Consider the following 20,291-nt stretch of genomic DNA (forward strand, 5'->3'; position numbering starts at 1 on the left):
TCCTGATTCTTTCATTCTGAAATTTTATTTGACACTTCATTTTTATCATTGTTCCATTTATTTTTCATTTCTGGCAGTGCTAATTTTAATATTTCTTAATTGTAGTGTGTTTCATAATTGAGTATATTAGTGTGCTTCTGGTTATGTGTGATCTTAGCATTGAGGAACTATGGAATATGAAGAGGAGAAAATTCCAGTAGTTTCTAAGAGGAAGCGTTTTCTTTAAGGGTTTATTTTATAATGTTTTCTTGCTGTTGTTATATAGCTGATCAGATTTTCATCCTACCCAACAGAAGTCAAGTGGTAAACTCATTTATGACATTCTGTCTAAATGAACTCTTATCGGATAAACTGTTCTTGCTAAGTTTGGTCTTTTGTTTAACTCAGTATATGGTATCAGCTAAAAGTATAGCTGTTGATTCAGTCTAGCCAAGCACCTGTCAGCAGAAAATAGCTTCTTGCCCTGAAACACTCGGGAATTCTGGATTAGTGCAGCCAGCTTTGCATTCCATTGAAGTGCAAATGTTTGAGATGACTTCTTGACGCAAACCTTTTTTGTCCTTTTACTGACAGGCTGTGCTGGAGACTATTCGGAACCTGATGAATACTGATTGTGTGGTACCTGACTGGCTGCATGACATCATTTTAGGTTATGGGGACCCAAGTAGTGCACATTATTCAAAAATGCCCAATCAGATTTCCACCCTTGATTTCAATGATACCTTTCTCTCCATTGAGCATTTAAAAACCAGCTTTCCTGGTCATAATGTTAAAGTAACTGTGGATGACCCAGCTCTGCAGATACCCCCTTTCAGGTAAAGTCAGAACTGGATACACTTCTTTCAAGCTTTCTCTAGTCAGTCTGAATTAGGCCATCAGGACTACAGCTAAAATAAAGTTTTGAGTATCATATCTGGATTTTGCTTGGGCAGTCTTTGCCTTCACCATATAATCACTGGGATAAATTTATTTTATTTGGCTCTATTTCTTATTCTTTGCATAGTAGCTATTTTAAGACCACAATAAAAGTAGCCTCATGTTTTCTAAGGGATCAGTGAATACGTGTTATCTGAAGAGTACTATATAAATATATTTATAGCATTTGACTGAAGAAATACATCTTTGCATATTATGCATAGTCTGGTGTATTTCCTAATTAATACTCATAACCATGTGATTGTGAACTTTCTTTTGTTTTTAGGAAGAAAATTGTTTTTCTTTTAACCTCACTTTCACAAATTTTAAATAATCACAATATAGTTATATTTAATATTAAAGGAACTTTGGTTTTAAAATTTGAGTAGAAATAGCACAAAGTACCTGAAGCGCTGATTGCTGTTCCCTGAATTCCATCATATGGATTAATGGCAAAGCACTCAGTTACACCTATGGGTGGTAGCAAACTGCCAACTTTCTTAGTTGGAAGTTAGAACATACAACTTTTAATTGACTGTTAAATATAAATATAATAATTCTACATATTAAAAACATATATCCTTTATAACACTCAAACCCAGTCTTTCTCCATACTTTCCTAATCCTATTAATGGCAAAATCATTCCTCAAGTCATCCCGTCTTGAAATCTCAGCATTATTTCTGAATCTTTTTACTCCCATAACTTCTGTTATGCCTTATAGACTCTGCCTTAAGGATACATTTTTTTTGTGTGTCGTTCCTGACTGCTACCTCTCCGGGCCTTTAACACTTCACTCTGTATGATGGCAGTGTCTTTCCTGCCTGTCTCCTCACCTGAACACATTACATGCCTTACTGCAAGCATCACTTCACTCCCTAGGTAAAAGCTGATTTTTCCTGTTGCTTATCAAAATATTAGCCTCTTTGGTTCTTAGCAATTTTGTTGATATTATCTATCCTTTCAGAAGGTGAAGAAAGACTAGAAAAAATGTACATAGAGAATTAAATTTTTAGTTTATTCCATATTCCAAAGATGTCGTGACAAGGCTCCAGCCTTCCTCTCTAGCCTTCTTTTCTCCCTACACTCCAGCAAAAATGGCTACTTATACTTGAGGCTCTGCTGTTGCTTCTTTCTTTCTGGAATGTCATTCCTTCCATATTTGTATGTCTAAATTCTTTGAAACTCATCTTAGATGCTACCTGTCCCATGAAGCTTTTTCTGATTAAATGAAGGACAGTGTGTAAAGCACTTTACAGTGCATGCAACATAAGTATATAAATGTTTCTTCTTTGATTCTCGCTTGACTAGATGATGTTTTCTAATCTGAACACCTTTAACATATATTTTAGTGCTTTTATATCTCCTTTTTTCAAAATTTATATGCATATAGTGAGTTCCTTTAGGCCATAAAGGTTTCTTACTCGTCTGATTATCCTCTATACTATGTCATGCAAGAGACAGATGCTTGGTAAATTATTGGTCGTTATAAAAATGAATAAAGGTTTTGATCTTCTAGGATAACTTTTCCAGTAAGAAGTGGAAAAGGAAAGAAAAGGAAAGATGCAGACGGGGAAGATGAAGACACTGAAGAGGCAAAAACCTTAATCGTTGAACCTCATGTTATTCCTAATAGAGGTCCTTATCCTTACAACCAACCCAAACGGTAATTTTACTGTCTATGCCAATTATAATAATGCATAATAGTTTGCTATTTCAAATGGATTAGTAATATTTTTAAATTTTCTGATTCTTTAAAAATCCCAGGAAACTTGTGTTTCTGGACCCCATTCCCTTCTATTCTGTCGTCTGGCTGAGTAGCTCAGACATTTTTGGTCATCCTGTAGTCATATTTCAAAAAGAAATATTTTCAGGTACTGTGAGAAATAGGTATTAGAGGGCTACCTTAATTCGAGCACAGGGTTTTTACTTCGTGACCATGTATTATATATAGTAGCTACCCTTGTGCATGTGTGGCATGACTAATAATGTCACATTATATTTGGCATTAGATTGAGGACTAGAACTTTGACACTTCAAATGAGGTCTAGGATGGGCTAAGTGTATTGAAAAATAGCTGTAGCCTTTTCTTTCCATAAGATTCCTTCAGTTTTAATTGGTCTATGAAGGGTCAAGGGTGAAGAGAGTCTTTCAGAAAAGATTGATTCAGTCATGTAAGATGTAAAAATTCTAGAGATCTCCTTACAACATTGTGCTTATAGCTAAATATACTGTACTTCACATTTAAAATTTGTTACAAGGTTAGATCTCATGTTTTGTATTTTTTACAACACACAGACGTACACAAAAAGGGTTGGGGTGGTCGGAAGAAGAGTTTGGGAGGCACAAATACAAAGCAGATTTTTAAACCTCTGGTCATTGTTGTCTAAATTTTTGCTAAATGTCATTCATCTGTATTTTTAACCAACTTTTTATCTACTCTTTATTTGCAGTAATACAATTCAGTTCACTCATACACAGATAGAGGCCATCCGTGCTGGAATGCAGCCTGGGCTAACTATGGTAAGAGAATTATTCCTATACATGTTCTTACATGGATTCAGACTCGAAGTAAGCATCGGATTTTTAGAGTGTGTTCTATACAAAGTGCAGAAACCCAACTGAATGTAAGTGTTTATAAGTAATCATGCCATCTTATACATATGGAGATCTTGCTACTTATTTCAGTGTTCATAAATAAAGTTTTATTAGAACAGAGCTATGCCCATTTGTCTATGTACTGCCTATGGCTGCTTATGTGCTACAATAGCACAGTTTAAATACTTTCAACAGAGATTGTAGGGCCCACAAAGCCTGAAATATTTATTTGCTGGCTCTTTACATAAAAAGTCTACCGACAACTGACTTTAGTGTGTTTAATTTCCAAGTATTTGGAGATTTTCCTGTTATCTTTCACTTACTGGTTTCTGGTCTGAGTCCCTTATGGTCAGAGAACATACTTTATATGATTTCAATTTTTTGTTTGTTTAACTTGTTAATGTTTCTTTTATGGCCCAGGATATGATCGATCTTGGTGAATATTCCATGGGCACTTGAAAAGAATGTGTATTCTGTTGTTTTAGGATGAAGTGTCCTGTATATGTCAGTTAGATCCTTCTGGTTGATGGTATTGTTCAGTACTTCTCTGTCCTTGGTGATATTCCACCTATTATTTCTGTTGATTACTGATAGAGGAGTATTGACATCTCCAACTATAACTTTGTGTTTCTCTGTTTCTCTTTTCAGTTCTGTCAGTTTTTGCTTCATGTATTTAAAGCTTTATGCATGTGTACATATACATTTAGGGTTGTTGTGTCTTCTTGGTGAATTGATGCTTTATCAATGTAATGTCTCTTCGTCACTAGTGATTTTCTTTGCTCTAAAGTTTACCTTGATATTAATATAGCCCCTGCAACTTCTTTTTGGTTAGTGTTTGCTTGATATATCTTTTCCCATTGTTTTATTTCTAACCTACCTATTATATTTGAAATGAGTTTCTTATGGACAGCATATAGTTAGGGCATGTTGTTTATCCATTCTGACAGTGTCTTTTGCTTAGTATGTTTAGACCATTTACATTTAATGTACTTAGTGGTATTTTTGGATTTAGGCCTACCATTTTATTGTTTGTTTTGTTTGTCCCCGTTGTTTTGTGCTCCTGTTTTCCCTTTCCTGCTTTGTGAGTTATTTGGATAGTTTTTAGTGTTCCATTTTTATTTATTTATTTTGTTCTTTTATTAGATCTCCTGTGTAACTTTTTCTTAATGGCTGCTCTAATTCTAGAGAATTACAGTATACATGTTTAACTTTTCATAGTCTACTTAGAAGCAGTATTTTGTCTCTTAAGTTGAATGGAAGATCCTTGTCTCCATAAAGGTCCCTTTACCTCCTCCTTTTATGTTGTAGTTGGCATATGTGTTACATCTAAATACATTGAAAGTGCCATCAGGCAATGTTAGAATTTTTGCTTACAAACATCAGGCATATTTTAAAGAACTCCAGAGGAGAATAGTCTATTATTATATTTACTATTTATTCTTTATTCCTGATATCTCAAGTTTCCTCTGTTATCATTTCCTTTCTGTCAAAAGAATTTCTTTTATCACTTTTAAGAGCAGGTCTGCTAGCAATGAATTATCTTTATTTTCCTTCATGTAAGAATGTCTTTAATTCACCTTCATTCTTTAAAGATATTTTCATAGGACATAGAATTTTACATTGGCAATTCTTTCCTTTCCACACTTTAAAAATATTATTCCAGGAGCTGGCCCAGTGACATAGTGGTTAAGTTTGCACACTCTGCTTTGGCAGCCCGGGGTTCATGGGTTCAGATCCCAGGTGCAGACCTATGCACCGCTCGTCAAGCTATGCTGTGGCAGCATCCCATATACAAAATAGAGGAAGATTGGCTCAGATGTTAGCTCAGGGACTATCTTCCTCAAGCAAAAAGAGGAAGATTGGTAACGGATGTTAGCTCAAGGCCGATCTTCCTCACCAAAAAAAAAAAATTGTTATTCCACTTCCTTCTGACTTCCATCATTTCTGATGAGAAATCTACAATAATATCCTTTTGCTATATGTAATGTATCATTTTTCTCTGGTTGTTATTAAGGTTTTTTCCTTTGTTTTTAGCTTTCAACCATTTAATTATTGTGTCTCTAGGCTTAGATTTCTTTGGGATTATTCTGTTTGGGGTTTGCTGAGCTTCTTGAATCTGTAGATTTATGTCTTTTGCCAAATTTGGCAAATTTTTAGCCACTGTTTCTTCAAATACTTTTTCTATGCTGTATACTTTTTCCTGTCTTTCTAGGACTTCAATGATATGAATATTAGACCTCTTAGCATTGCCTCATAGATTGGGGTTTTTTAATCTTTTTTTTTCCTACTTGTTGTTCAGGTTAAGTAATTTCTATTGAGCTATCCTAAAGTTCACTGACTCTTCTGTCCATTCTGCTGTGAACTCATCCAGCAAATTTTCAAATTTATTTTATCTTTCAGTTTTAGAATTTCCATTTTCTAACAATTTGATAACTTAATAGTTTATTATGTGTTCATCTCCTTGTTAGGTTGTGGGCCCACCAGGTACAGGAAAAACAGATGTGGCAGTCCAAATTATATCCAACATCTACCACAATTTTCCAGAGCAGAGGACTCTGATTGTTACTCATTCCAATCAGGTAAGAGTGTGTGTGTGTTTGTGTGTGTGTGTGTATGCATGCACACATGTATGAAGTTGACCTGGAGGAAGGTAAAGAAGGAGCAAGGGGTGCATGAAAAGATGGAAACTTCTGCTTGTATGTTAGCCTGATCACAGGTACACAGAATACCAGGAAAGGCTGATGACTATAGTGTTTGTTGTTCAGTTACTCTTGGATTATCACTGATCATGACCAGACTATGTTGAGAAAAATATAAAAACCACCTTTTATTTCTATGGAGCGGATCAAAATGTGGAAAAGCCAAGAAGAATATTTGTGTATGTGGTCAAATATTAGGATTGAATTAAACTGCCTTTTTTCTACCCATCTTCCATGTTAACTTAGAGCTTTTACTTTGAACCCAAAAGCATTAACCCTTACTAGTATCATTTTTCTACTAGTAGAATGAATATTCCTAAAAGAATAAGTGTAAACCATATTGATACTGGATTGAATTTTAAATCTTTATGAAATATACATATGAACATCTATATTACATGGAAGGACTATTGTACATTTCAGGTCCAATACATAAGGCATTTATAAACAGCTAAAACAGCAAAACGAACTCCTTTCTTGTGAATAATGGCTGAAAAATGATCTTTACGTCTGTGTGTATGCGGTGATAGTTGTTCTGAAGCTGTCACTATCATACATATGGGAAACAACAAGTAACATTTATTAGCTGTCATGTAAAATGTGACAGAGCTCTTAGAACATCGTGAATCATGTTATGAAACTTGCTTGGGTAGTCTAAACCTCTGAAAGTACTTGCTTTCTCTGGGTCATATTAACAGTGGTGACTTCAGTTGACCAGTTTTTTAAAAGAGTTGGTTTACAAATAAGTACTGGGTTTTTAGAATGCTAACTGCCAGTTAATTCTTTTATTCGTCAACTTTTAATCTACAGGTTTTTAAACTTAATACTATCCATTTCATTCACTTATCATGTTTTTATATCTTTGAAGTTTTTAAGTTTATAATGGTGGCGTATTATACAAAAATTGTGCAAGGGAGGGGGTTGATTGAGACTTTATCTGATAAAAGAAACAAATTTTATGAAGATTTTCTTCTATTTAATAAATTTCATCTGTAATCATTTTACCTATTTGCAGATTCTTAGAATGAAAAAAGAATAATTCATGTGTTGTTGTTTTAACATAGTATCTCTTAGTAAGTTTTGTTATAACTTGATACTGACCTTCTGCAGTATCCTCTACTTATGATTGACTTGTATAGTACAATTATAGAGAAGATTATTTTGCAAAAATAGCCAAAGACTTCGTTGTTTGCTAAGAGCCTTTCTTCATCCTTTGATAATCAAATCGTCCTCCTTAATGTCTATCAAATTGTTGATTTTTCACAACTGTTTTGTTGTCCACATCTGATTTGCATATATATAATTCAAGCAGTTCTCCAACATCACTCTAATTCACGATGAAATCTTGCAGTTTTTCCTGAGATTGCAATGTGGAAGTATTTTTTGCCTGCTAATCTATGGTTCCTGGGTTTGGATAGTAAGTAATGCCATGTGGTTTGATATATTGGGTCTCAGATTTTGGATAGAGACTATCAAGAGTTTGGATAGTGTGGAATTTTTTCTGAAAATTTATCTCTTCAGTTTCTGAGCTCTAGTTGCTAGAATTTTGATAGCAAAGGATGTCCATATTTACATTATATAACCTGGATGTTTGTGACACTCAAAGTTGACTTGGTGGACAGGATTAGACTGATGGTAAATTAGGAGAGATGTTTGAGTGGGGCCTAATTTTTGTATGATGTCTTCATTGGTGTATCTTTCCATACCATGAAACTTTGGCCTTTCTGCAAAACCTTGTAACTGCAGATGTTCAGATAATAAATACTAGGATTCGAGGAACCTAAATCTGACCATTTCATAGGCAGAAAGGTGTGACCTCTAAATGGCTTTCATCAGAATAGTTTGTAATAAATGAGTGCTCTGCTCATTGTTGTAGAGAGATCTTTAGACTTTCAGCCTAAGAATTGAATGCACTTTGCCCTTCTGCTCTGTGGTCCTCTTGTTTTCTCCCTACACACTGACCATGAAAGAGTCCTTCTCCAATCACAAAAACTTTTCAGTTCTCTGCAACTGATGGAAATTCTGTTGAGTGAAATGAAACTTGGCTTGGTTATTAATTATTTTAGTAATTGTTACTACTTGAGGGAAATAGAAACTGAGCCAAAGCCTTTCTCGTTTCATAAATTAGAAGCAGAGATTTAATGGGTAGATGATTTTTATGGTTTCCAGTTATTCATTTGGCCAAGTATACATAGGCAGGAATATCAGAAATCAATAAAAATACTATTTTGTTTAAATTATAAATGGCCTAATATAAGATGGTTTCTTCTGCGTTTCAATTTTGATTCGTATCTGACTGGGCAATGCTTGTTCTTTTCTACCCTTCTAAAGGTTAGTTTTTGTTATTTCAAAGGAGCCTGCTGATTCTTTAAAACTCACCACCGTCATCCTTTTTGTTTTATCCTCCAGGCCCTGAACCAGTTGTTTGAGAAAATCATGGCTCTAGACATTGATGAGCGCCACCTCCTGCGTCTTGGTCATGGAGAAGAAGAGCTTGAGACAGAGAAAGATTTCAGCAGGTGAGGAAACGAAGATGAGTTTTGACATGGTGTACGAAGAATTTTTAGCTTTCTCCTCTTTTTCTTTACTAAAGAAACACCAGGAGAAGAGAGCAATGAAAAATCCAGCTTAATTCTGAAAGGTTCTAGCATCACCTACTCAGACTATAGGTTGACCTAAAAGTCTGGTCGTGATCTCTGTCAGTTCCAGTTCTGTGTGTTTGTGTCATTTTTTTCCTCAAGCATACAGTTATTTCAATGAAGGGAGTTATCTTGTTCATCTTTTTAAAATTGCAGACTGCCATTTGCTTTCTGTGTATTGAGGTAATTTTTAATGTTGCCAAATTAAAACTGCACAACTTTGCATGATTCCTTTCACGTTTCATCCAGACGTTTAATTTGCATATAGTTTAGGTACCAATTAAGAAGTCAATTCATTTAATGAAGTGCAATTGAAGATTAATGAGAGCATAAGCTTTGTGGTTGTAAGTAGTATTGCAGTTACTTATTGCCACTTTAGCTGGACTTTATGTTGAATATTGCATATTGTAAAGTGACTAAAACTTTACAAATCACATTTCCTCTGCGGTTAGTATTTTGGTTTTTTCCTTCAAAGTTGCTTCATAATAGCTCATTTCATTTATATTTAAATCCATTTTTAAAGCATAATTTCAGACAATAGACATAATTAACAGCTGCACATATTTAATACAGCCTTTGGCTATTGAACATGACCTTTGACTAAACTGATCATAGACATCACTAGAGTGTTATCATAGTTAAAAGAGTGTTAAATTATTATGTTGCCTCTATTTTGAGTTCTTCTATTACAGAGCTCACCAAACATTTGTTAGCTTTTAAAAAGTCAGAGGGCAAAGAACAACACACATGAAGTTATTTGAGGCTCTAGATTCTTAATTTTAGATCAGCCAGTGATAACTTCCTCGAATTCTTCCCATGGGTGTTTCCTGGTGTTAAACCTGACTTACAAAAGGGGGCTAGACCCTAAAATCTCATAATCCAGAATTCAGTGAACATATAGGTGCTGATGGAATGCTAAATACTATAATTATATCGCGGTAGAATTTACAGTTTTTAAAGAATAATAGAACTAAAGTAGAATTTTAAAAATGATTTCAGTTACTACCAAGTTTCTAGGGAAAGAAATACTTTTTGCTTTCTGATACACAAGCCAAGCCTCAGGTCTCGTTCGTATGTGTGTGCTTATTCCATTGGGCATGTTCTTTTGTTTCTCTCCCTTTGTCATAATTAAAAAGAAAAATAGTGTATATTGTTTCACAATAAAAGTAATACCATTTTCCCTAAAGAAATTTTTTAAATCTAATGAGATGTTAGAGAGGGAGTGATCATCTATAATTCTTCTACTCCCAAACAAGTTTTTGTTAGTCTTTTTTCAATAATCAGCTGTAATCATGCTATTATAATTGTGTACATTGGTTTTTAAAATTAATTGACTCTTTTTAGTGCAGATTTACTGAATAATTGAGCATATATTACTTAGAGTTCCATTGTATATTGCTTTTTAAATTTAATATTATAGCACAGGAATTTTGGCATTTGATTATAGACTCTTTATAAGCATCCCGATTTTTTTCTCATTACCAAAGTGTTCATTGTAGAAAAAGTTTCAAACTGTAGATAAGCAAACAGGAAAAAATTATTTGCTATAATGTTTATATCCTTCTAAGTTAGAAAATTCATAAAAACATAGACAATGTCTTCTATCTCTTTTTTATTCTTGATCATCCTTTGCTGCCTCAGAGGTGAATCTCTGAACTATGGAGTAGGTGGGAACGTGACTTTTTCCTTTGTCGAAACTTTGAGCATGAGAACAGCATGTTTACACTATTTTAATCCTCTTTTAGTGTGAAAGTGTTGTAGGAGTTACTTTGTTATGGTGGAAAGAGTAGATGTGTAGAATTTGGGGTCCAATTCTGGTTTCACTACTTTTTTTTCTTAACTACATATCTTTGGGCCAGGTACCCTCTAAATTTCAGTTTTCTTACTCATTCAGCAAATATTTATGAACCTACTAGGTTCGGGTGCCAGTCCACATGCTGGGATGACAAAGAATGATCAAATATATTTTAAATTACTTTTCAAAGCCTTTAGTGTGAAACAGTGCTATTCAAAGCAACCAACCTGTAAACTATATGTTCTTGGTCTGTGATGAGATCAACTAGCACCAGCATGCAATGTACTGTTTCTTTCCTTGTGAGGGTCTTGTTATTGCGGGGGGGGCGGGGAGGGGAAGATAGCTGAACTGAGTAGTGTATTTAGTGATGGAGTTGATTTTCCTTCCTCACAGACCAGTAACACATTTGCAGATTAGCACTGATCTGTAGGTAACACTTTAAGTACCTGTGGTATGAAATAACCCAAGAACTTCCACTTATAGTTAAATATACACTATGTTTTCTACTGGGTTTTTTTTTTTTTTCTGTTTAGCCATTCGTAGTTTCTATTATGATTTTCTCGAATATTTTGCTGTCAGTTTCTCTAACAGTCTCTTCATTACGTAATTTTGCCTTTTTGCTTAATTGAAATTTCTAGGTATGGAAGAGTTAATTATGTCCTGGCTCGAAGAATAGAGCTTTTAGAAGAAGTCAAACGATTGCAAAAGAGTCTGGGGGTTCCAGGAGATGCTTCATATACTTGTGAAACTGCAGGCTATTTCTTCTTATATCAGGTAAGAGATGAAGAGTTTTTAAATCATACTTCATTATAATATGATCTTCTGTTGGAAACTGGATGAGTTCTTGAGATTCTTCTTGAAAGCTTATTTTTTTGTTGAGTAGGTTAAAACATATGCTGTTGCCACAGCTGTATTTGTGAATGTTAAATGTTTGTGTTTCCTGTTAAGTTCAATTTTCTTTGCAAAATAAAATAACTTAGCTTGATGACTCATTCAGTGAAAGGCCAATGTTGGTATTTTTTTAAATTTTTTCTTCTTTTTTCTTTCTTGCTGTTAACAAAGTTTCTAGTCTCTCTCTCTCTTTTCGTTTTTTCATTGCTATAAAAATATAACTAAATATTCCAGCTACCCAGTGGTAACAAAGTACAATTCTGTAACTTATTTTTACTATGCATATTAACAACTAATAAAGAAAAACATACTCTTCTTTCAAATTTTCAGAAACAAATTAATGTTTTAACATTAATTTCAAAGTTAAAAATTCTTTTGACTTAAATTTAGAGATGTGCTTTTGCTTTTGTTAGGGCTAATTTTAGGGGTATTTTTGAAAACCAATGAGAAATAGAAAGCCAAATAGAATGAGTAAAAATAAACTTTAATAGTCACTTGGTTTACTAATCATTTTAAGTAGATTAAGGCATAATCAAATAATGAAGATTTTTGTGTAACTAGTCTCCTTGTACTAATGCTATTTGTATATTTTAGGTATAAATTATAACATTGATATTTAAAATATATATGAAAGAATGTGTTTATGCTCATTATAAGTAGATACACAAATCAGTTGAGTCCATTCACAATGAGCAGATTTCATGGTTTCTTGTGAAACAGGGAAGATATGCATTGTCTTGCGAAGTAGTCTGCATTAGACTCAGACTGTTTAGAACTTTGAATAATGGAGTAAAGATCATGCTTAAATGCATATTTGGCACAAAATAAAGATCACTAGGCTCTCAATGAGAACTACTTTTAAAAATAGAAGGAATAATCTATAAATTGTGGAAGTTTAATAAATTTGGTAAGTATGAACTTGAGACTTCGCAGTGTAGATCAACAATTTTCAGCATGTAAATATCACATTGGGAAAGTTGTTTAAAAAGGAAATTCTCAAGCTCCGTCCCCAGAGATTCTCTTATAGTAGGAGGTGGCATCCAGGAATCTACGTTTTTATTTAGCTTCTCAGATATTCTGCCTAAGGACCACATTTTGAGAAACACTAAAGTTGCAACAGCAAAAGACCTAGAAGAATTAATAAAATTGAAATTCAGTAGGAATTGCATGGTAGAGGATAGTCAACATTATACCAGGATGTAATTGAACTGCATCACAGAAGGCATAAAATGAGCTTTCAAATATACACTCAGCTTAACCAGAAGTTCTTTATAAATGTACTAAAGAGAATTGGGAAAATTATAAGAGTCTAGGAGAAGGGTTGACAAGTGCCAAATTGATTTAAAAGCTACTGAAGCTAGACTTACCATATATGGAAAGAAACTGAGAATAATGAAAAAATAAGGGATTTCTTTGTCCAGAGAGTTTTTTTTAAAGCATCATTAATAAACTGTCTTGAGTATACATGCAGAATCTGAAATGTCTGAGATAAAGTCCCATGAGATGATACTGAGGTTCTTTCCTGTTTTTACATTTTTCACTGGGGAGCCTTTTTTTTTTTTTTTTTTTTTTTACAATCTTAAAGGTTACTTTTATGAGAGAAGGATAATCTGTCAGTGTCTTAGATAAGAAAGAGTCCTGTTGGGTCAAAGATTGCTTTTCTTTTCTCTTACCTAGCAGATCTTACTTTTACTAGATTTCTTTTTTTGTAATACTATTTAAAGCTTAGTAATTTACTGGCAAAGTTAACCTCAAGTTCCTTTTTCTTATAGGTAATGTCTCGTTGGGAAGAGTATATCAGCAAAGTGAAAAATAAAAGTAATACATTGCCAGATGTTACGGAAGTCTCCACTTTCTTCCCTTTTCATGAATACTTTGCAAATGCCCCTCAACCCATTTTTAAAGGCCGATCTTATGAAGAAGACATGGAAATTGCTGAAGGATGTTTCAGGCATATTAAGAAAATCTTTACTCAGCTTGAGGTAACGATTCTCAAGTTCTTTTAACTTTCCTTTAAAGGTTTTAAGTTTAGTTGTTTGGATTTTTTTTTGTAAATGAAGTACATAGAAGCTACTATTATACATCGAATATTCAAATCTGACAAGCCAGATTGTTACTTTTAAGTGAGATTATTGAAAACATTTATAGTTCTAGTTCAAGAACTAAGTAAAAATTAAGATACGAATTGAATCCCCATTATTCTGGCTTTTCTGGTGTAAAAGTGTTAGTATTTAAGAAAGGAATGCTTCCATCAGGAGATTCAACAATGGTTCTTTGAATTGGAATTTGAGCTTGCCTTGTGGCCCTTCTGAGTTCTTCATGCCTCTTGACCAGTAGGTAAAAAGTAAAGTCACTGTGTTAGGATGATTGATCCTGATTATTAAAGTGAATTAAGAATCACCACTCTACAAAGGGGGTAGAGAAGAATATGTCTGGAACCTAGGGATCCCTGGGATATTTCCTAGTTTTCTCAAAAATTCCTTATGGAAAACATCATTGGAAGAGTACAGCAGTCCTGTAAAGGGATCACATTCTGGCTCAGATTTTTCATTAGGAAGGTTTGGGATTACTCTAGGTAAAAGGGCAGAAGCTTTATCTCTTTTGTCTTTCTCATTTTTTAGATATAATTATATTCTTACTTCCTAGAAGAGTATCTGGCACATAGTCATTGTTCAGTAAATGTTAATGCAAGGTATGGGTAAGTGGATGGATAGATGTATGGATAAATGGATGGATAGATGGATGGTAGAGACAGAATAAGAAATATATAGAATAATAATAAAATTTTTAAACCTACAAAGCAATATTATAGTATTTTTATGATTACATAAACAGAAAGTAAAAGGATAAAAACATATAATTTGTAATACTAGCTGTCTGGGGAGCCAGTGAGGAGAAGGACATACATTTTAATTATTTAAAAAACAAAACAAAAGTACTAAAAAGGTCTGAAGTAAGTATGACATAATGTTCAGATTTGATAAAGTTTGATATTAGGTGCACTGCTTTGGCTTGTTTGCTCCTCCTGTCATCCATCTATTGTCCATCCCCCTACTCCGCCCTTTGGGGGATCTTCTGCCATGGTCCAGGTTAGGGCTGATCCTTGGAGGTTTAATTTCCTGGCTTCCCTTATCAGCTGACTTCTGGCTGGGTTTAGCCACGAGAAATATGGCAGAAATAGAAGAAAGAGAGAAGCCAGGATATTTCTCCACCATCTCTTTCTACCTTGGGTTTCGTCTCTTCTGTGGCTCAATTCTGCTGGCCTGGCCCACTGTGGTTCCAGCTTATTCTGGTACCCCAGTCCCTGGGCTCTGATATCATTGTCTCCTCCCTTTATCCTTGTTAGCCTAGGAATAATTCTAACTTCCTGCTATTGCTAGTCTCTGGACTACTTCACCATTCCCTGTCTGGCTTTTCTGTTCCTCTGTCATCTGTGTAACCAGTCCCCTGTATTAAATTCCTTTTGTTATGAATACTTGAAATACCTTCCATTTTCCTGGAAGGACCTTAAGCAGTTATAGGTACAATGGTGATTGATATTTTATTCAATGTGCTTGTTGATATTGTAAATATTTTAGCTTATACAAAAAACAGTTCAAATTGTAGTTTGAACATCAGCTATTATTTGAACTCAACTAGTATCTAACTAATAATGAACAGAACTATGATTCCTTAGGCTTAGTTTATGATTTATTTATATTAATTTCTCAGGAATTAAGTCTAAGTAATTGGATTGTATGAATGTATTCATAAACTATGTTTATTTTCCTAAAATAGTCTCTCATTACTTCCTACTTCCCCCACAGGAATTCAGAGCCTCTGAACTACTTCGAAGTGGACTGGACAGATCTAAATACCTTTTGGTGAAAGAAGCCAAAATCATTGCTATGACCTGTACTCATGCTGCCTTAAAACGACATGATTTAGTCAAGTTAGGTTTCAAGGTAAAGACCTATATTTTAGTTCCTAATTCATCATCTTTTCAGCTGTTAGTTTTTTGTTTCTTTTTTCTTTTTTTTTAACTTAGGCTATTTATTTCACCTCTTATTGAAGTTCGCATTTATCATTACTTAAAAATGTCTTTTTTAAAAAGTGATGATAGCCTCCCATGTGTATATGATTAGTGAACTCTAACTCTAATTTTTTTAAATCTAGTTATCAGTAATATGTGCATTAAGTAACATTATAAGCATATGATTGTCTAACCAAGTTCTCATACTTAAGGTAGATTAATTTATTTTCAGTGTTTAAAAATCGCCAAACAGAACTAAAAGCTACAAAAATAACGTTTGACCGTGTTTTTCACCTATTAGACATCTATACACTTGAACTGTTCATGTTTTAAGCACACATCCACTCCCAGGTATTTGTTCATTCAGTAAATGAAAAGCTTTCCATGTGAGGGTATGGAATATTCTTATTTAGACTGTAAGATGTGATATTAAAATGACTTCATCGTAAGATAAAGACCCAAGAGCTAAAGGCATGATAGCCTGTTACCCTGTGACTCAGTTGAAGTTGCAATGTAATAATTGAGCAGTAGATTTTAATTTGTAGACTCTTTGTGACTTTGTTAGTGATATTGACCTAAACTCTGATTTCAGTGCAAATCATTTAACTTCCCTGCAACTGGTTTTTCTGTTGTTTAAAATAGGACTCTTGTACTGGTTTGAATTCAAAGTTAGCAAAGCTTTTGTTATTGCTGAAAGTAACTGACAATTTTTAAACATTATGAGCTCACCGACAGATAGGTGCTAAATAAATTCAAGGTGATAGAATTGTTGTTATTTCGGATGAAAGGTTCCTTAGCTGCAAGGTAGGACAAATAACGATCATTTATTAAAAGGTAGTGTGAACTTATCCTAGTGGTGTGAACTTACCCTTTGCACATTTATTAGTGAGAATTTCTCACCCATATATTTTGTTCTTGGGGCTGACATATAAAATATACTTTGAATTTTATATTAAATTATATGAGTTTAATAATAAGGGGAAATTATAAAATCATAATTAGCATTTTATGCTTTCATGTAACTTTTCACATGCTTATTCTAAAAAAATTACTCCTAGCTTATCACATTTTCATTAATCATTTTCTTTACTTATATTGTGCTATACATCTAAAGATAGTGTTGAGTGCTGATAGTATCCCTTAGATTTTTTATATTTTTATATATTTTGAGATGTTACTTTTATCAAACTTATACATGCATTTGATTTAAGATGTTAAAAATCTTATAATCTACTTAACATAAAAAAAGGTAATCCACTAGTCCCCTGGTGCTCTCCAATAATCCAGTCTTTCAACTCTTTTAGAATTTCCTTTGTCCTTCTTATCTGTATCAATAAAGAATGTTAAATTTCCACTTTAGGCATTGTCTTTGACTCTCTTGCTGTCCCCAAGGAGACATGTATGCACATTCATGCCCTTTTTCCTTCCTTAACACTCCCAATATAGTTATATCATAATTTTGTTTTGTAATTAAAATCTTTTTTAAAAAGCAGAATCTGGGGCCATCCCAGTGGTGTAGAGGTTAAGTTCACACACTCTACTTCGGTTGCCCAGGGTTGTAGGTTCAGATCCTGGGTGCAGACCTAGCACTGCTCGTCAAGCTATGCTGGGGCGGCGTCCCACATAAAATAGAGTATGATTGGCAGCAGATGTTAGCTCAGGACCAATCTTCCTCACAAAAAAAAGAGCAAAATCTATAGATATATTTTTTAAGTTAAATTGCATCAGATTTTCGGAGTTGTTTTTCAGAAAGGAGGCTCCTTAAAGTGTCTTCTTTGAGCTGCTCCCACTCTATTTTGCCCATGTCTATTATCCTGCGAGTCCATGCAGGGACTTCTGAGAAAATGTGGCTCTTTGAACTCCTCCTCCTCCTCAACTCCCACCAGGGTGACTTAATTAGTCATTGTAATAGGGATGTTCAGCATCAGATAGAGCTAGAGAAGATGCCCATCCACATGCTTAACTCCTCAGGTAGTTTCATTGAGGCACAGTGCAGAATCGAACCTTAACTTTCATCATATCCAATGGAAATCCAGCTCAGCTACAGGTCTTGGACAAATACACATACAACCACATTTTGGTAAAAATGAGTACTACAGAAATTACAAGATATATGAACAATTAGTTTAAAAGAGGAGAGTTAATTTAAGAGTAAATATAATCCTCCTACCTTCCACCTGCCTAGAAAACAAAATAAGGGGAAAAATCTTTAAAAACAGAGAACAAAGGAACTGTAATTTATACTTAGTGAGATTCTCCAAGAAAGTGTTTTACATATAAAACAAGGAATAGGGTATCAAACTAAGTAGTAATCAGAGTTAGAACTGGAGGGGTCAGATAAAACACGTTGATAATGGATCTAGAAGAGAATTGGCATATAGAAGAGAAGTAATCATTAAAGAAAGAATGAAATTTCCTTATGTTGGAGAAAGACCTGCATTGTCATTATTTTAGAAATGTGCAGCTCCTCACATTACTGGAAACTGGGTTAGTGGTGTTACCACACAAAGATGGGGTTCTCTTGCCCAGTGCTCATAAAAAGCCGATTATTACAGCATCAGTTTTTGAGAAAAGAAAAGGCTTTGTTGAGAGGCTGACCTGCAGGGAGACAAGGCGAAAGCTCTCAAACCTGTCTCCCCTCTCCAGGGCTTGGGGCAAAATTTCTGGGATAAAAGGGCGAGGCAATCTGAAGTGTGGACATAGATGATTGGAGGGGAGGGGAAGTGAGGGAATTGATGATCCACAAGCATAGTCAAGCGTCATGGCTCTGCATAGGATGCATGTTCACAAAATGGTGGCATTAGCGTGGTCTGAGGGTGGAGTTTTCGGCCCCTTGATGTCAAAAGGCTCACCAGTCAGGCATTTGCACAGGTCCACTTGGTGGGTTGGTGGTCTCAGCCAGCATGAACTGGACAAGGGATCACTGTCAGTTCCTGAAATACAACTCTTAACTAGTCTGTTGATAAGAGGGGGTCAGTGAACTAGTCCTAGTAGGCCTGTGGTTACAGTGGGAAGATACAGGCGTCAAATAAGTAAATACAGTCATGTGCCACATAACAATGTTTTGGTCAGCAATGGACCACGTATACACCGGTAGTCCCATAAGATTAATACCCTGTAGTCTAGGTGTTTAATAGGCTATACCATCTCAGTTTGTGTGAGTACCCTCTATGATGTCCACACAATGACAAAATTGCGTGTTGACACATTTCTCAGAATGTATCCCTGTTGTTAAGCAATACATGACTCTACACAGAATTACAAATTGTGATGTGCTGTGAGACAAAGAAACAGGGCACTGTGAAACTTGTTTTAGCTTGGGAGGTCAGAGAAGGCCTGGATAAAGTGGTTTTTGAACTGATACTTTAAGAATGAGAAAGAGCCAAGGAGACAAAAAGTGAGGAGAGAATAGCATGTGCAGAGAGCCTGAGGCAGGAATAGTTTTCCCATTTCTGAAAAAATGAAATAGGTCAACATGGTTGAAGCTTAGTGAGTAAGGAGAAAGATGACCAAAAGTAGGAAAGAAAAGCAGGGGCCAGATTGAATGTAGGTCCTAGTTAATACATTTCTGGCAGACCATGTTAAGAGACTTTTTTTCCTGAGATCGTTGGAAGTCAGTGCAGTGTTTAAAACCAGGAGGTGACATATCTGATGACTGTTGTATCAGTGGTTTAGAGGAGGCAAAACAGGAAAGGGAGGGGCTAGTGATGAGATTGCTGGCAGTAGTCAGAGTAGTGGCCTGGACTAGAGTGGTGGTGGTTGTAGTAGAAATGAGAATGATGAATAGATTCAGGACGGAGTTTTGAAGGCAAAATTGGCATGCTTTGATGACAGATTGAATGCCGAAGGTGAAACAGAAGGGGATTGTTGAGTGTTAGGTAGGATTCATAAGTAAAAAAAATTACCCAAAATACTACCTAGGGTAAGAATACCAATTATATATGAGAAATGACCTCATATATAATCATAAATTGCCTGGCTTATATAGAACTTAAAGAAGTGAATTGAAAATAACTAAATTGATATTGCAATCCCAGAAATGATATATGAAGTCTCCTTGATGTACAGTTGTATATTTAGGGGGCTTCCCTGAGGTTAAAGACTAGAATTAGAGAAACAGGGGCATAATGATAAATAAGATCATGAAGTTTCTGTTTAAATAATTTGTGTGTTGTCATTTTTATCTGTATTATTTGGTATTTTTTGGATGGTGGTTACAGTTATGGTGGTAGTTATTTGACTTTGAAGCTGTCTTTTTGAAAAGATTTCTTTTTCTCCTTTTGCCAGTATGACAACATTTTAATGGAAGAGGCTGCTCAGATTCTGGAGATAGAAACTTTTATACCTCTTCTTCTACAGGTAAGATACTGAGATCTGAGGTAAAGAAAGTAGATCTTTAAGAATTCCAGGGGGGCAACATCAGAAAGCTACACAGTTTTGGGGTGCTAATTGTCATAATTATATATTCTCCTTAACTTCATTCTATTTGGTATTCTATTTTAAGCCTATAAACTTCCTTTAATCTATTCACTGGTTATTTGTTAGTTTGAATTGTTTCCAGAAGCACTATTTAAAAATTCATAGTTTATCTCTAAGTTTTGACAAGACTTAGTAATTTTAATCAAGAAAATTACATTGTCATGCAGTTTGGAGGGAAGATGAGTTATTTTTTCATTTCTTTTGTTAGAGTTGTTTCTAGAATTGTTTTTGATGTTCACTGGGTACATTGCTTTTATTTTTTTG

The 20,291-nt window shown here is 34.6% G+C and overlaps 1 protein-coding gene across 1 annotated transcript in view; it reads left to right on the forward strand.

Moving 5' to 3' along the window:
- Nucleotides 1-20,291, forward strand: part of AQR (aquarius intron-binding spliceosomal factor) — a 95,829-nt gene that overhangs the window by 55,849 nt on the left and 19,689 nt on the right. Inside the window, exons 20-28 of the mRNA XM_008517321.2 lie at nucleotides 574-815; nucleotides 2,434-2,580; nucleotides 3,368-3,437; nucleotides 5,981-6,091; nucleotides 8,621-8,730; nucleotides 11,284-11,419; nucleotides 13,309-13,518; nucleotides 15,343-15,480; nucleotides 19,836-19,907. Of these exons, the coding sequence (XP_008515543.2) occupies nucleotides 574-815; nucleotides 2,434-2,580; nucleotides 3,368-3,437; nucleotides 5,981-6,091; nucleotides 8,621-8,730; nucleotides 11,284-11,419; nucleotides 13,309-13,518; nucleotides 15,343-15,480; nucleotides 19,836-19,907 (1,236 nt within the window). The remainder of the gene's footprint in view (nucleotides 1-573; nucleotides 816-2,433; nucleotides 2,581-3,367; nucleotides 3,438-5,980; nucleotides 6,092-8,620; nucleotides 8,731-11,283; nucleotides 11,420-13,308; nucleotides 13,519-15,342; nucleotides 15,481-19,835; nucleotides 19,908-20,291) is intronic.

The sequence above is a fragment of the Equus przewalskii genome, chromosome 1, assembly GCF_037783145.1.
Source record: "Equus przewalskii isolate Varuska chromosome 1, EquPr2, whole genome shotgun sequence".
In the NCBI taxonomy this organism is placed as follows: domain Eukaryota; kingdom Metazoa; phylum Chordata; class Mammalia; order Perissodactyla; family Equidae; genus Equus; species Equus przewalskii.